The sequence below is a fragment of the Oncorhynchus kisutch genome, linkage group LG5 (genome assembly GCF_002021735.2).
Source record: "Oncorhynchus kisutch isolate 150728-3 linkage group LG5, Okis_V2, whole genome shotgun sequence".
Lineage (NCBI taxonomy): Eukaryota > Metazoa > Chordata > Actinopteri > Salmoniformes > Salmonidae > Oncorhynchus > Oncorhynchus kisutch.
The window spans coordinates 21,812,404-21,829,759 of record NC_034178.2 but is presented as its reverse complement, the minus strand read 5'-3'; the positions used below and the strand labels follow the sequence as shown (position 1 = coordinate 21,829,759).

General features: G+C 44.4%; 1 protein-coding gene across 4 annotated transcripts in view; it reads right to left on the bottom strand.

The window, feature by feature from the left end:
- Window positions 1-17,356, bottom strand: part of LOC109890760 (receptor-type tyrosine-protein phosphatase T-like) — a 484,190-nt gene that overhangs the window by 14,574 nt on the left and 452,260 nt on the right. For all 4 annotated transcript variants that reach the window (XM_031824663.1, XM_031824659.1, XM_031824662.1 and 1 more), the window contains 6 exons: window positions 14,556-14,691; window positions 12,211-12,360; window positions 10,443-10,616; window positions 8,967-9,098; window positions 7,992-8,117; window positions 6,517-6,680 (listed from right to left, as the gene is read on the bottom strand). In XM_031824663.1, coding sequence (XP_031680523.1) covers window positions 6,517-6,680; window positions 7,992-8,117; window positions 8,967-9,098; window positions 10,443-10,616; window positions 12,211-12,360; window positions 14,556-14,691 — 882 coding nt within the window. The remainder of the gene's footprint in view (window positions 1-6,516; window positions 6,681-7,991; window positions 8,118-8,966; window positions 9,099-10,442; window positions 10,617-12,210; window positions 12,361-14,555; window positions 14,692-17,356) is intronic.

The window sequence follows — 17,356 nt, the reverse complement described above, 5'->3', positions numbered from 1 at the left end:
GACCGGTTGAAAAGCATGCATTTGGTTTTACTAGCGTTTAAGAGCAGTTGGAGGCCACGGAAGGAGTGTTGTATGGCATTGAAGCTTGTTTGGAGGTTAGATAGCACAGTGTCCAAAGACGGGCCGAAAGTATATAGAATGGTGTCGTCTGCGTAGAGGTGGATCAGGGAATCGCCCGCAGCAAGAGCAACATCATTGATATACACAGAGAAAAGAGTCGGCCCGAGAATTGAACCCTGTGGCACCCCCATAGAGACTGCCAGAGGACCGGACAGCATGCCCTCCGATTTGACACACTGAACTCTGTCTGCAAAGTAATTGGTGAACCAGGCAAGGCAGTCATCCGAAAAACCGAGGCTACTGAGTCTGCCGATAAGAATATGGTGATTGACAGAGTCGAAAGCCTTGGCGAGGTCGATGAAGACGGCTGCACAGTACTGTCTTTTATCGATGGCGGTTATGATGTCGTTTAGTACCTTGAGTGTGGCTGAGGTGCACCCATGACCGGCTCGGAAACCAGATTGCACAGCGGAGAAGGTACGGTGGGATTCGAGATGGTCAGTGACCTGTTTGTTGACTTGGCTTTCGAAGACCTTAGATAGGCAGGGCAGGATGGATATAGGTCTGTAACAGTTTGGGTCCAGGGTGTCTCCCCCTTTGAACAGGGGGATGACTGCGGCAGCTTTCCAATCCTTGGGGATCTCAGACGATATGAAAGAGAGGTTGAACAGGCTGGTAATAGGGGTTGCGACAATGGTGGCAGATAGTTTCAGAAATAGAGGGTCCAGATTGTCAAGCCCAGCTGATTTGTACGGGTCCAGGTTTTGCAGCTCTTTCAGAACATCTGCTATCTGGATTTGGGTAAAGGAGAACCTGGAGAGGCTTGGGCGAGGAGCTGCGGGGGGGGCGGAGCTGTTGGCCGAGGTTGAAGTAGCCAGGCGGAAGGCATGGCCAGCCGTTGAGAAATGCTTATTGAAGTTTTCGATAATCATGGATTTATCAGTGGTGACCGTGTTACCTAGCCTCAGTGCAGTGGGCAGCTGGGAGGAGGTGCTCTTGTTCTCCATGGACTTCACAGTGTCCCAGAACTTTTTGGAGTTGGAGCTACAGGATGCAAACTTCTGCCTGAAGAAGCTGGCCTTAGCTTTCCTGACTGACTGCGTGTATTGGTTCCGGACTTCCCTGAACAGTTGCATATCACGGGGACTATTCGATGCTATTGCAGTCCGCCACAGGATGTTTTTGTGCTGGTCGAGGGCAGTCAGGTCTGGGGTGAACCAAGGGCTGTATCTGTTCTTAGTTCTGCATTTTTTGAACGGAGCATGCTTATCTAAAATGGTGAGGAAGTTACTTTTAAAGAATGACCAGGCATCCTCAACTGACGGGATGAGGTCAATGTCCTTCCAGGATACCCGGGCCAGGTCGATTAGAAAGGCCTGCTCACAGAAGTGTTTTAGGGAGCGTTTGACAGTGATGAGGGGTGGTCGTTTGACTGCGGCTCCGTAGCGGATACAGGCAATGAGGCAGTGATCGCTGAGATCCTGGTTGAAGACAGCGGAGGTGTATTTGGAGGGCCAGTTGGTCAGGATGACGTCTATGAGGGTGCCCTTGTTTACAGAGTTAGGGTTGTACCTGGTGGGTTCCTTGATGATTTGTGTGAGATTGAGGGCATCTAGCTTAGATTGTAGGACTGGCGGGGTGTTAAGCATATCCCAGTTTAGGTCACCTAACAGAACAAACTCTGAAGCTAGATGGGGGGCGATCAATTCACAAATGGTGTCCAGGGCACAGCTGGGAGCTGAGGGGGGTCGGTAGCAGGCGGCAACCGTGAGAGACTTATTTCTGGAGAGAGTAATTTTCAAAATTAGTAGTTCGAACTGTTTGGGTATGGACCTGGAAAGTATGACATTACTTTGCAGGCCATCTCTGCAGTAAACTGCAACTCCTCCCCCTTTGGCAGTTCTATCTTGACGGAAGATGTTATAGTTGGGTATGGAAATCTCTGAATTTTTGGTGGCCTTCCTGAGCCAGGATTCAGACACAGCAAGGACATCAGGGTTAGCAGAGTGTGCTAAAGCAGTGAGTAAGACAAACTTAGGGAGGAGGCTTCTGATGTTGACATGCATGAAACCAAGGCTTTTTCGAACACAGAAGTCAACAAATGAGGGTGCCTGGGGACATGCAGGGCCTGGGTTTACCTCCACATCACCCGCGGAACAGAGAAGGAGTAGTATGAGGGAGAGAGGTAAAGAAAGAGGGAGAGAGGTAAAGAAAGAGGGAGAGAGGTAAAGAAAGAGGGAGAGAGGTAAAGAAAGAGGGAGAGAGGTAAAGAAAGATGGGAGAGAGGTAAAGAAAGATGGGAGAGAGGTAAAGAAAGAGAGAGAGGGGTAAAGAACGAGGGAGAGGGGTAAAGAACGAGGGAGAGGGGTAAAGAACGAGGGAGAGAGTAAAGAAAGAGGGAGAGAATAAAGAAAGAGGGAGAGAATAAAGAAAGAGGGAGAGAGTAAAGAAAGAGGGAGAGGGTAAAGAAAGAGGGAGAGAGTAAAGAAAGAGGGAGAGGGTAAAGAAAGAGGGAGAGAGGTAAAGAAAGAGGGAGAGAGGTAAAGAAAGAGGGAGAGCGTAAGAAAGAGGGAGAGAGTAAAGAAAGAGGGAGAGATTAAAGAAAGAGGGAGAGAGTAAAGAAGAGGGTAAAGAAAGAGGAAGAGAGGTAAAGCAAGAGGGAAAGAGGTAAAGAAAGAGGGAGTGAGTAAAGAAAGAGGGAGAGAGGTAAAGAAGAGGGTAAAGAAAGAGGAAGAGAGGTAAAGCAAGAGTGAAAGAGGTAAAGAAAGAGGGAGAGTGTAAAGAAAGAGGGAGAGAGTAAAGAAAGAGGGAGTGAGTAAAGAAGGAGAGGTAAAGAAAGAGGGAGAGACTAAAGAAAGATGGAGAGAAGGTAAAAGAGAGTCGATCAGAATCTCCCATTGTGATGCACAAAGTTTTGATATATGGTCAAAAAAACTACGTTGTAACATCCCCTTTTACAATATCTCTGAACCAATCTATATGATGTATTACTTTATTGAATATATTTAATTAATGTGAGAGGTGTACCATGTACAGTATAGCAGGACGTGGGACCTGAACTTAAGTAACAAATTGTACCTTGGGCAAACATTGAAACATAGAGGAAAACCCACGATCTAACCCAGCAGCAAAACTACCGTAGCCCATCTCCTGTCCAATCCACATAGACTGAGCTTAAGCCCATGTGGGTATTACTAAATCCATATTAGGGTAGCCCCTGTATCCCCTGCATACAATATTCTGCATGCCTTACCACTCAAACAGTCGGACCATTAATGATGAAAATACTCTCTAATAATTCTCTAACCATTTGGTTTCAACTAGAACCTTTGTGATACATAAACATAAAACATGAGAGAGAGGATGAGGGGCATTTGGAAAAGATGAGGAATGGTTGACCACTCAACCAAAATCAAACTCTGCACTATCTCTGAAAAGTACTATTGAAGGGTCTTGAAGGGACTCATTGCCGCCCACTGAAGTATTTCCACTAACATGTTCAAGGTAATACACATTATGAAACCATTGCTAAATGAGAGAAGGTGCCCTATTACCGTTATGGTTATCAGTGGAGGCGGAATTAGGGTCTGCGCTAGTCTTGCTGACGTGAGTCAAGTAGTCAGAGAGGGAGAGCTGACACACTGGTTTGGATAGAGGACGTTGTAAAAACAGTATTCACACAGAAATGTGCTTCTGAATGTGTTGAGCTTTGATTGGTTCCCTCAAACTTTTTTTTTCATTCCTGGGGCACCGAAAATGCTCTAATGCCTCTGGCTGAGACAAGTCATAATTACAGTGTCCATATTAGCACCAGTGTTGTGGTCATTACAAAACAATTGTTATATATTACCCATTACTTCTTTACTACTTTATTGTCACACCCTGACCATAGTTTGCTTTGTATGTTTCCATGTTTTGGTTGGTCAGGGTGTGATCTGAGTGGGCATTCTATGTTGGATGTCTTGTTTGTCTATTTCTATGTCTGGCCTGATATGGTTCTCAATCAGAGGCAGGTGTTAGTCATTGTCTCTGATTGGGAACCATATTTATGTAGCCTGGGTTTCACTGTGTGTTTGTGGGTGAGTGTTCCTGTCTCTGTGTTTTGCACCAGATAGGACTGTTTTAGGTTTTTGCACGTTTGTTGTTTTGTTAGTTTATTCGTGTACAGTTTCTTTAAAGTACAATGGATAACAACCACGCTGCATTTTGGTCCGCCTCTACTTCACCTAAAGAAAACCGTTACATTTATTTATGACTCCCTCCCTGGGAAAAGCAATGAGTTCCACTAATATTACTTTTGTTATATTACTTTTGTTTTAAACCCCAAAACATTGCACATCCTCAGTCAATGTAAACATTGTCAATGTTACGTTATGTAGGCCTATACACCAGTGGATAAGGGCAGAATTTTCTCTACTACATACAAAGCAACTAGCTTGTTCAGCTCTCCCTGGGTTATAGCCTGTCCTCCTGAATGATTGAAATCAAGCCTTGGTTGTTTGAATGAGGTAGACAAGCGTGTTACTTTTGCAAATGCTTCAAGAGATTGGATGTTGTATTTCTAGCAGTGGAGATGTGTTTTTCACCTGGGCACAGTTTACATTTGACAGTTATATTCTTGTCATTTCGTCCCCCTACCAAATCAAAATAAAGGGGGTCAGTGGCGGTTGGTGCCGTTTAAGATGAGGGAGGACAATTTAATTTTTTGAGCATGGCCTTATTTCTATTACAACATTCATTCATATCCCATTCACCCAGTTCAATGTAACATTGATAGGTTTAGGCTACAACATGATACAAAAATGTTCACTGTACCCATCATGGGTTGCTACAACCTAGCCTATGAACGTAGGTGCACAGGTCGAGAGAATTGAGTAATCAAGGTGACAGTGTTCATATAGCCAATAAACTATTATGGTCCAAACACACCAAGATAGTCGTAAAGAGGGCACGACAACACCTATTCCCCCTCAGGAGACTGAAAAGATTTGGCATGGGTCCTCAGATCCTCAAAGTTCTACAGCTGTACCATCGAGAGCACGGTTTCCTTTGTAGCCCGTAATCATTTGCAAGCCCTGCCACATCCGATGAGCATCAGAGCTTTTTTAGTAGGATTCAATCTTAGTCCTGTATTGACACTTTGTCTGTTTGATGGTTCGTCAGAGGGCATAGAGGGATTTCTTATAAATGTCCGGGTTAGAGTCGTCCTCCATGAAAGCACCAGCTCTACCCTTTAGCTCAGTGTGGATGTTGCCTGTAATCCATGGCTTCTTTTTGGTGTAAGTACGTACGGTCACTGTGGGGACGACGTCTTCGATGGACTTATTGATGCGACATACAGTGGTGCTGTATGAACAGCCTTACTCAACTGGCGGACCGCGGTCTTAATCCAGGGCTCCCGACATCAAAAACTTTTTGTCTGTGGGATTCAGTCAGGTTTTTAACTTAATGCTGCTGAGAGTTGTAATAGTAGAACGCACAATTTTGAAATTTGGTAGTGCATGGGCAGTTTTCCTCTCGCAATGTCCTTCACTGACAGACCTTAGAGAGCTATTCTTAACCTGCGATAAATGTCCAGTTGATTAACTACTGGCCATGTTAGCTAGATGGGTAAATTAGGCTAACTAGCTATCTAAATATTGTAGTTATGGCCAAATTATGTTCTCAGGGGCTTCGATCCCCAGGGGGCACCCATTGATTTTGTTGAGTCACTCATGTATCAATATACACATAAGACATGGCAAAATTTGTAAAATTGTAGGAACTTAGCTTTAAAACTGCTCCATTTTCTCTCTGCCCGATGGCAAAATGTGTAGAATTTTAAGAAATTACCTTTAAAACTGCTCCATTTTCTCTCTGCCCGATGGCAAAATGTGTAGAATTGCATGGAATGAGCTTAAAAACGGCAACGTTTTCTCTCCGCCAACAAGAGTGGTTGGAACAGTTTGGGGTCACATTGGTCGAGGTTTGTTACTATGCCGATAACCTTTGCCATCTAAGAAATATGTGTGACCAGACCTTCTCAAATAGTAGTTGAGTACCCCTGCTCTAGAAGGAAACAGCACTGTGGAAGCGAGCAGTGATAGATACATTCATAAAGCACATTTCCTATTGTCTTCCTGTCAGAGTATAGTATAGTTCTACCCCTCCACATCCTGTCTGGTTTAAACGTCCTCATATACAATGTCCCTGTATAAAAATTCCATGGGCACGTGACTATCCACGTATGGACACTGTATAAGTAAAGAACTGTGTTCTGATATGGACACCGTATGGAAATACAACTTTCATGGAAGTGTGACTGTCCTAATATGGACACCATATCAGCATACAAATTCCATGGACATGACTGTTCTACTATGGACAACCATATGAGTATACAACTTCCATGGACGTGTGAATGTGATATCGACAACATAATAGAAAGTCCTTTGAGCCAGGCCCTCAGCAACTCACAGGCAGTGGACCACGGTGCGTCCGTCTCCCCCGTCGTACTGCTCCTGCCACTTGGCCAGACGTCTCACCAGCTGCAAGATGGAACGCTTGGACAGGGGCGTGTCCCGATAGGCCGGCCAGCCAATGAACTGGAAATGCTGCACCAAACGGTAGCCATCCTGGGGCTGCCAAAGAATCATAAATTAATGCCATTATCATCATCATCGTTGTTGTGGTCAACATCATCATCATGGACAACATGCCAGATAGTATCCTCATCATCCTTAGCACAATCATCAACCACTAGCAAGCTAATCTTCCTCCTCATTATAACCATCATTGGTAGATGGACTTCGTCAATTTGAAGGGGGATCAAGTTTACCTCTGTGTCCACTGCAAACATAAACCACTCAGCCACTCAAGTCATTAATGAACTGCTGACGCACTGAGCTCCTCATCAGAAGCACATCTATTCCCAGTGTATTTGGACTCAACCTTCCTTCCCTTAGCCAGAGCAGAGCCAACAAGCCAACGACTGGCAACCACAACAAAGACGTTATCTGGCTCCATGCCCAAGCTGGGAACAAGGGAGAGGCTCATTTTGTCGTACAGGAGCCGTGTCATGTGCTTCTCGCGGTAGCGATGGAACCATTTCATGGTAAATTGGAGACGCCACCCCTGTGGCTTTTTACACCATCACGGAGCTAAGTGTTGATTAGCTGCCTGGCGAAGCCTGCCGTCTCCGCTGGTTAAAGTGGGGGGCCATGAGCAAGCAAGAGGGAGAGGAGAGAGAAAGGAGTAACCGAGTGCCACAAACACAGGGATTCAAGTGGCAGTGATTTAATGGTGTCTAATGAGTATTAGTGTAAATAAAGCCCCTCCAATGGAACCAGTCTGAACCAGCCATGGTGCTGCCAGGCTTGGCCTGTCTGTTAGTGCCATCCCAATTGGCAGACCCGGGTTCAGATACTATTGGAAATCTTTCACAGGCTTTGAGCGTTTTCTTTAGCTTCCTTGGAGTGCCAAATGGATTTGGTTTTCACTTTTGCGACTTCTCTATTTGCTCCATTTTGCCAGGCAAGCTCATTCAAACACAGCTTGAGTATTATAAATGATTTAGAATAGTATCTTAACCCAGGTCTGACATGGGTATGTGGTGTGCATGGCACAAGCAATTAGGTTGACATTTGAAGGAGTCTAACTGACAAGACAGTGTCCTAGCGATATATACAACAGTGTTGTAGGAGTGGAGGCAAGACAAATGTACAGTAGTACATCTGGCATCTGAGCATCTGTTTCTTTTTTATGCTGGTCTGTGACCTATGGGATGTAATACAGTTCGTGACCTATGAGAGAAAACGAGCAGAACCATATAAAGTCCTACAGCCATAGATTCTAGTTTCTATGACTGTGATAATAATAAGTCACCTATACAGTGTTCCCTATTAATTTTAAAACCTGGTTTGCCACCATACTTTCTTTATTGTGATACAGACCCTGGCCATGTTGCAGATCCTGAAGATGCGATTGATGATGTCTTCATCGATGTCGGCTGAGATGAACTCCACCTGGACGGGGCCGTAGCAGCAGGAGCTCTTCTCGGGCCAGTACTGCATGCAAAGCTAGGGAGAAAAGAGGGAGTTAGCCATAGAAATATAATGATTTCTTCCTGCTTTATACATTTAATATGGCCACCGGTGCACCAATCACAGAAAATGTACTTGACTGGGAATGTCCGTTCTAGTAATTCTATTTCTATGGCGTGAGCCTTGCTACATCACATGCTGTTGTGGACACTGTTGTTGAAATAGAGTATTCTACCCATTGGAAAGTACTGAAAACATTAAATAAACTACACATTGCTTTGGCCATTTGAACAAAGCCATCTCCAACTCACCATTATTGACTTCAAATGCAAGGTCATACAAGTACGAGAAAAGAAAAACATTGCTAACATGCTGGGTGGAATCATGCTGGGTGGAATCAATGCACACACAGCAAAAGCCTTGACCATATTAGCCTCTGCACGGTACACCTACAGCTAAGGGCCATGATGGGCTATCCTCCAGTCTAGTACTTTCGAAAGGCTCCAACCTCTTAAAACGAGTTCACCCTCACGTCAATAGGCCTTTGCTGGGCTTCAATCTAGGTGCCTGTCTGAGGGTTCTGGCAGCTATGTCGGATAGTTAAACCCCTGGCGGAGAAAGGAGTAGCTTATCCTGCCCTATAAAACTGTGTATGTGAGACCCGGAGGAGGAGATGACAATGGAGGAATAGAGAGATAGATGGAGATGAACAGAGAACAATAGAGCATGTGTAAGACCCCCACGGCAGACCAATAGTCAAAGAGATAAGCAAAGTCACTGTGTGTGTATGTGTCTACGTGTGTGCATGCATATGTTTACATGCACATATATGTGTGTGCGCACATGCCTGTGTGTATGCGAACCCAGAGGGTGAACAATACACACCTGCGCTGAATCCATCTCGTTGAGCATGACTATCGAGGAGCAGTTGTAGTCGAAGACCAGCCTCCAGAAGTCGGCGGCCGTGTTGGGCAGCGGGTGCTGGGTTACGATGAAGGCTGCTGGCTGTTTATGGCTCTGTAAAAAAAATCAATAACACAGCACTTCAGCCCTCAGTAGAGAAGGTGAGAGAGAGAGAGAGAGAAAGAGAGAGGGACTCCAATGCCTGATCAACTCGTGGCAAAGGACAAAGAGCCAAACCAGGCGGACTCCCACGGACAGTGTTAACCTTGCGCCGTAATGCATTGACAAGAGAAATCCAGCTACAGATCATTATGCTGCTGCCAGGCAGGCCGGGTCTGGGAAAGGCACCGCTGGCTTTAATTAGCTCCACCTCTGTACTTGTTATTGTCTGCCGTTGTTGTCTTATCAGCTCTGTGTAGCTTATCTGTATCTATGTCAGTAGAGGCTCCTCAGAGGAGGAAGGGTAGGACCATCCTCCTCCTCCATTTTTTATAGAAACATTTCAACAAATTATCCTTTTTAGATAAAACTATACTAAATATATTCACATGACACCAAATAATTGACTAAAACACTCTGTTTTGCAATGAAGTAGCCTCTGCAGAACTCTGTAGAGTAGCACCATGGCGTAACTTCTGTCCTCCTCTGGGTATATTGACTTCAATACAAACCTAGGAGGCACATGGTTCTCACCCCCTTCCATAGACTTACACAGTAATTATGACAACTTCCAGAGGATGTCCTCCAACCTATCAGAGCTCCTGTAGCATGAACTGACAAGTTGTTCACTCAATAAAAGGATTAGACAATGAATCTACTACTGAAAGCATAAGCTAGAGCTAGCTAGCACTGCAGTGCATAGAATGTAGTGAGTAGAAAACATTGAACAGTGAATAAATGTATTTCTTCCAAAATTATTAAGAAGCAAGAGAGAGAGAGAGAGAACTAGCCATATTTTGTTGTATATTTAATGAAAAAAATAATCATCCTCCCTCATCTTAAATGACACTGATCTGTGTGTATAGATCTGCTATGAGACTAAATAATGTATCACAGTGCTATGGCTTAATGGTGTGTTGGATAATGATTAGTTGTTAAATTATGTTGTTTGTTATCTTTTATATTGCTGTTGCACTATGACATTTAATTGTTAAACCCAATTTCTGCCTCCGCATATCCCCACAACAAATGCAATAAACATAAAATCCCTATACTAAGTCATAACACAACAGTACGAAAGCATATCTCAAACTAACTGATCTGTGTTTGCCAGTTTGGATGACATCTTCAGCCAAGCTAAAGCCAATGGATAAACCCTACTTGGGAGTTTGCAAATAGTATTTTAAATCTTTGAGCGTTTGTTTGAGTCTGGCTATAGAGTGCCAGATTGGCAGGGTTGCACCTTGGGACAATACCAGTGGTTGAGAGACAGAGAGAGCGAGAGAGAGATTAACTTACATCCATGAGGGCAGCGTTGATGTAGTTACTGGACTCTCCATCAACAGAGATGAGGAAAGGCAGGCAGCGATCCACAGACAGGACGTCCATGCTGCGGTTCTTGTCGTGGTTCCGGGGGAGCAGTCCCACGCTACAGTCTTCAGGCCGAACCCGGGGAGTCACAATGTTCAGAGTCTGGGAGAGCGAACACGTTATTTTTACAATTATTTATCAGGTCTTAACCTACATGGTCTTAACAAGACTTGCTGACTATTTTCATCTTCGACACGTGACGTTTTTGTAACCTACTGGGTATTACCTTCCAACCCGAGATGTTCGCAATACTATAATACAATATTCTTCTAAGCTAAAGCATATAGGCATTACATTAGTCTCTGGGAACTAACACAAGTATTCAGGTCTCAGGCAAGGTTTCTCCCTCGGCTAGCGTTATTCTCCAAACCACCTCCTCTGCAACACTCACAATGACATAGCCCTGAATCAACTGCCCAGACTAGTAGTGGAGAACGAATTGGTGAGTAAATAAACCCACGGAAATAAATAATCTGCCCCTATTTTCTTTGATTTCCATATTCCAACATAACAGCATTACTGGTAGTCAGTGCCTTCAACAAGTGCAAATACTTCACTGAAGCGAAGGCTGCAGATGACTTATGTATGAGGGAGAATGAGGGATATTGAGATTGGGAGTGCGATAGAGAGATACGCATCATACATTATGAGACAGATTACAGATCTGAGACCTGTGCTTGATACAGTGATGGGATATTAATCTCAGAGAGAATACGGAGCACAAGTGCTTAGCTGCCGAGTTCATACTGCCTCCTAACGGTAGCTACAAAGCCTTGTTCTTGGAGAAGGCAAATGTCACCCATCTTAGGGGGAAAAGGCAAATGTCACCCATCTTAGGGGGAAAAGGCAAATGTCACCCATCTTAGGGGGAAAAGGCAAATGTCACCCATCATAGGGGGAAAAGGCAAATGTCACCCACCTTAGGGGGAAAAGGCAAATGTCACCCACCTTAGGGGGAAAAGGCAAATGTCACCCACCTTAGGGGGAAAAGGCAAATGTCACCCACCTTAGGGGGAACAGGCAAATGTCACCCACCTTAGGGGGAACAGGCAAATGTCACCCACCTTAGGGGGAACAGGCAAATGTCACCCACCTTAGGGGGAACAGGCAAATGTCACCCACCTTAGGGGGAAAAGGCAAATGTCACCCACCTTAGGGGGAAAAGGCAAATGTCACCCACCTTAAGGGGAAAAGGCAAATGTCACCCACCTTAGGGGGAAAAGGCAAATGTCACCCACCTTAGGGGGAAAAGGCAAATGTCACCCACCTTAGGGGGAAAAGGCAAATGTCACCCACCTTAGGGGGAAAAGGCAAATGTCACCCACCTTAGGGGGAAAAGGCAAATGTCACCCACCTTAGGGGGAAAAGGCAAATGTCACCCACCTTAGGGGGGAAAGGCAAATGTCACCCACCTTAGGGGAAAAGGCAAATGTCACCCACCTTAGGGGGAAAAGGCAAATGTCACCCACCTTAGGGGGAAAAGGCAAATGTCACCCACCTTAGGGGGAAAAGGCAAATGTCACCCACCTTAGGGGGAAAAGGCAAATGTCACCCATCTTAGGGGGAAAAAGAAAATGTCACCCATCTTAGGGGGAAAAGGAAAATGTCATACCTCTTAAGAGGAAAACAGACAGACAGACAGACAGACAGACAGACAGACAGACAGACAGACAGACAGACAGACAGACAGACAAACCTGAAACTCGTCCTTAATTTGGCTAGAGTTGGTCTGTGGATCCAGTCTGATAATGTTGTAGTATATGGCTCTGAATTCACAGACTGGGATGGCTGTGTTTCCACACAAGCAGGCTTCCAGGATGGCATCGTGGACAAAGACATACTGCTCCTGGGGTAGGACACAATACATAACATGAGATGATGTAAAATAACATGACATGAGATGACAAAAGAGGTTCATGTATTTCTACCCTTCAGGTCAACATCAACACACAAAAGGACACTTTATTTACAGCACTTCAACAACTAGTTGGACCCTATTCACTAGACTCAATCCACATGTACTGTTGAAATGTTTCGAGAACAGAGCAGAACATACAGGTAACGAGTCCAACTCTGACTGCTTGTACACTGATATACAAAACCATAATTAGTTGTCGGCAACACTTTACATTAAGTTTCCACTATTACTATGCAACTACACATTAATAACTATAGTACAAACATAGTAGTTATAGGTAGTGGTATTAGTAAGAACACAGTTTGATGACTGAGTAATTACACATCCACTTTTTGAAGGTTATTCCACATATGAGTTGGTATTACGTCAGTTCATTGTTTAGCTAGCTAGCTAGCTATCAAATTAGCCAGGTGTGTCTGGGGGTGATTATGGCCATCTATTGTATTTCATGAGCATGTGTACATATCTAGAAAATAGTGACCCATCCACTTAGCTAGTTGTGGCTGGGGATGGATATAACATTTCTTTCACATTTTTTCAGGTAAGTGTCATCTAATAATTATAAAACATTTATAATCTGGACACGTTCTGTTTTTTTATTTATTTCTACGATGCAAATAACCACTTCACTGTATGATTTACACCTTCTGTATCCTGTGCATGAAACAAATAAACTTAGATTGTATTTGATATGGTGTGTGTTTTGCCAGAGAAGGTAATGTGGAGGTTGCTGTTGTATCACCGTTATTTAAGGGTGACTGCAAAACTCCCACGGTCGTAACCCACACTTAGCAAACACACTTGCAAACTCATTCACAGAATAAAAATGTGTGCGAACTAAGTTATCTATTATTCAGCATGTATTTAATATTAATAGGATCATTGGGATGGAAGATGCATGACTGAGAACTCTCCAGAGGTAGCTAGGCTCGCCTGACTTGGGAAATATATCTGAGGAGACACACATTTGATCAGTAGTGATATCACGCGTGCTGATGGTTTGTACGAATGGTTGCAAGTCGCAGAGTCGTTGAGAATATACAATGCATATCAGTCTAGTAGGTACACATAAGTTAATGAAACAGTAGTAGTTATGGAGAATACTGATGCATATTTACTAGTAGCCCTTTTGTCGTTCTCACTATTGACATTGAAGTAGCACTCAGTGTATTTGAGGGGAGTAGTTTGAGAAAGATGAGAATGACAGAATTGTTCATCTTTATAAAATAATGAGTACTTAGTTTGGACGCAAGGTGATTTGTAGATCAGTGATTCTGTTTAGCCCGACTGCAATGTAGTTGATCTCAAACACACACACATTATCTCACAGGTATTGTTTCTCCACTAAGAACCACTGTTTCATCACTGACTGCATGATCCACTGGAAAATGTAACCCTAATAGCCTGAAATGGCCTGTCTGGCAGATAAGGCCCAGGCTTATAGACCATAGAAATAGAATCTGGTTTCAAGGTATGGGGATAACATTTCTATGCTTTAGAGACTCTCGCTGCATATTACTCACTTTACATGATCATGTCTAAGCTTCACAATATCCTATTTCTATGCTTTACAGTGTCCCTCCATAGGACTCACTTTAAAATATGCCTGCTGACAATTTCATGCAGAACAACTAACTGTGGGCAGTGGGTTATGGCATAGGATCAGTCTGGTGATTGTCTGGGAAAGACTAGCCATAGCAGACTACTGTTTGAGCCTTTTTAACCCTTTACCATGGCGATGGAAAATGCTACGCTAACAGACTTGCTGTGACTTTGAACGTTGGTTGCACTCCCTTTACACTTGGTATGAGGATGTCAAATGCTAACTGTGTAACTGCTTGTAACTACTATCAGTACCATTGAACAAAATAACATGTGAATGGCTAATGATAACCTAAAAATACCATATTAACGCTAGGTATAAGGATGGCTAATGCTATGCTATTTGGCTAACTGCACTTTTAAACACTGTACCATTTTTTTATGTACCATTATGCGTCATTATGTATCATTACTTCCTTTGCAGGGCACTGTAATGACTAATGCTTCAACTATGATAGAGTACTGTCCTCTTCTTTACCCACTATCCACACACAAGCTAATCAGTACATTTCTTCACCAACCTCGGTTTGCACCATGTTAACCCTTTGTGAGCGCAGTTCGCGGATGCAGTTGAAGATGTCCACCACACCCTCGTTCTCGGCCATATCCAGCATAATGTCCACAGCTATGAAACAGCCTGTCCTTCCAGCCCCGGCACTGGAGAGAGAGAGAGAGAGAGGGGGGAGAAAGAGAGAGAGAGAGAGAAACTATTTCTTAAATGACTGCCTCACCTGGTTCACCAACTATTTCTCAGATAGAGTTCAGTGTGTCAAATCGGAGGGCCTGTTGTCCGGACCTCTGGCAGTCGCTGTGTTGGTACCAGAGGGTATCAATGATGTTGCTCTTGCTGCGGGTGATTCCTTGATCCATCTCAACGCAGACTACACCATTCTGTATACATCTGGCCATTCTTTGGACACTGTTAAAGCTTCAATGCCATACAACACTCATTCCGTGGCCTCCAACTGCTCTTAAATACAAGTAAAACTAAATGCATGCTCTTCAACTGATTGCTGCCCGCACACGCCTGCCCGACTAGCATCACTACTCTGGACGGTTCTGACTTTGAATATGTGGAGAACTACAAATAACTAGGTGTCTGGCTAGACTGTAAACTCTCCTTCCAGACTCATATTAAACATCTCCAATCCAAAATTAAATCTAGAATCGGTTTCCTATTTCGCAACAAAGCATTCTTCACTCACGCTGCCAAATTAGATGCAGTCTATCACAGTTCCATCCATTTTGTCACCAAAGCCCCATATACCACCCACCACTGCAACCTGTATGCTCTCGTCGGCTGGCACTCTGGCTATTCGTCGCCAGACCCACTGGCTCCAGGTCATCTATAAGTCTTTGCTAGGTAAAGCTCCGCCTTATCTCAGCTCACTGGTCACCATAACAACACCCACCCGTAGCACGGGCTCCAGCAGGAATATCTCACTGGTCATCCCCAAAGCCAATACCTGCTTTAGCTGCCTTTCCTTCCAGTTCTCTGCTGCCAATGACTGGAACGAATTGCAAAAATCGTTGAAGTTGGAGACATATCTCCCTCACAAACTTTAAGCATCAGCTATCTGAGCAGCTTACTGATCGCTGCAGCTGTACACAGCCCATCTGTAAATAGCCCATCCAACTACCTACCTCATCCCCATATTGCTTTCATTTACTTTTCTGCTCTTTTGCACACCAGTATTTCTACTTGCACATCTACCACTCCAGTGTTAATCTGCTAAATTGTAATTACTTTGCTACTATAGCCTATTTATTGCCTTACCTCCTTACGCCATATGCACACACTGTATATAGACTTTTTCTATTGAGTTATTGACTGTATGTTTGTTTATTCCATGTGGAACTCTGTGTTGAGAACTTGTTCTCAACTGACCTACCTGGTTAAATAAAGGTGAAATATACAGTATATATATCTTAAATGTAATCAATGTCTCCAGTAAGGCCTTGTCTTTACAGTACACTCTTCAATTTTTTGTTTGTTATCTAGAACCTAAAAGGGTTCTTTGGCTCTCCCCATTGGAGAACCCTTTGAAGAGCCCTTTTTCGTACCAGGTAGAACCCTTTTATGTTCCATTAAGAATCCTTTCTACAGAGGGTTCTACATGGAACCCAAAAGGGTTCAACCTGGAACCCAAAAGGGTTCAACCTGGAACCAAAAAGGGTTCTACCTGGAACAAGAGAACAAAGGGTTCTCCTATGGGGAAAGCCAAAGAACCCTTTTGGAGTGTGCAGTTCCTAATCTATCCTCTGTAATTGACCTGCCACAGTTAGCGGAGGCGGCAAAACATGAAGACACATGCCCTATGATAAACATATGTTGAACCGCGCTGCGCTCCCAAAGTTAGCCAAAAGAGGCAGGACTGCCTTATGGTGCTGACAAACAGCGCACTCCATCAGCCCCTGCGAGTGACAGGTAGGGGTTAGAGCTATTTCCCCCTTACCCCGGTGTTAGGAGTTAAGGAAATACACCCAGCAGAATGAGCTGTGAGGGAGGGATGGAGCAAGGGAGGGAAGGAGTTGTGATGGAAGGGAGATAGTGGTGGAGAAGAGGTAGAGGAGAGGTAAGAGAGGGGGGCTGCTTAGCCATCATTTACTCGGCAGCATTCTGACATGTCCCAGCTCCGGATCTCAGGAGCTGGGGGCCACTCAGTAACTCGGCAACCTGTCAGACAGCCTGTCAGCTGCCGGTGATTAATGGTGAGAGCGGCAAACAACTGGGTCCTGGCAGGGGGAGATCGGCCAAGGAGTGCCCCAGGAAATGTGAAATTACTCCGCAGTCTGTCAATGGGGGCCTACGCTCTGTGGGCCAAAGTTTATCCTGTTGGCCTTCATCTGCATCCCATCTATATTTCAGTTAAGTGGGGGAATGGCTGCCAACCTCCATGTAGCTCCATTGGACATTTGTTGTCAGCGCTCAACGAGGGAATTCGGTGGGCGAGTGATCGGAGCATTGTATTTCAAAAGCCAGGCTGACGTTTTTAGGAGAACTTGAACCGACAACGCTTTGGATCGTAGAAAAGCGATGGAGTAAGGAATGAGAGGTACGTTAAATATAGTGTGCCGCTACGGGGACTAGTCTAGTCGGAAATATGGGTCGGCAGGTAACCTAGAGGTTAGAGTGATGGTCCAGTAACCGAAAGGTTGCTGGATCAAATCCCAGAGCTGACAAGGTAAAAATCTGTTTTTCTTCCCCTGAGCAATGCAGTTAACCCACTGTTCCCCGGGTGCCGAAGATGTGGATGTCAATTAAGGCAGCCCCCAGCACCTCTCTGATTCAGAGTTGTGTTAAATGCCGAAGACACATTTC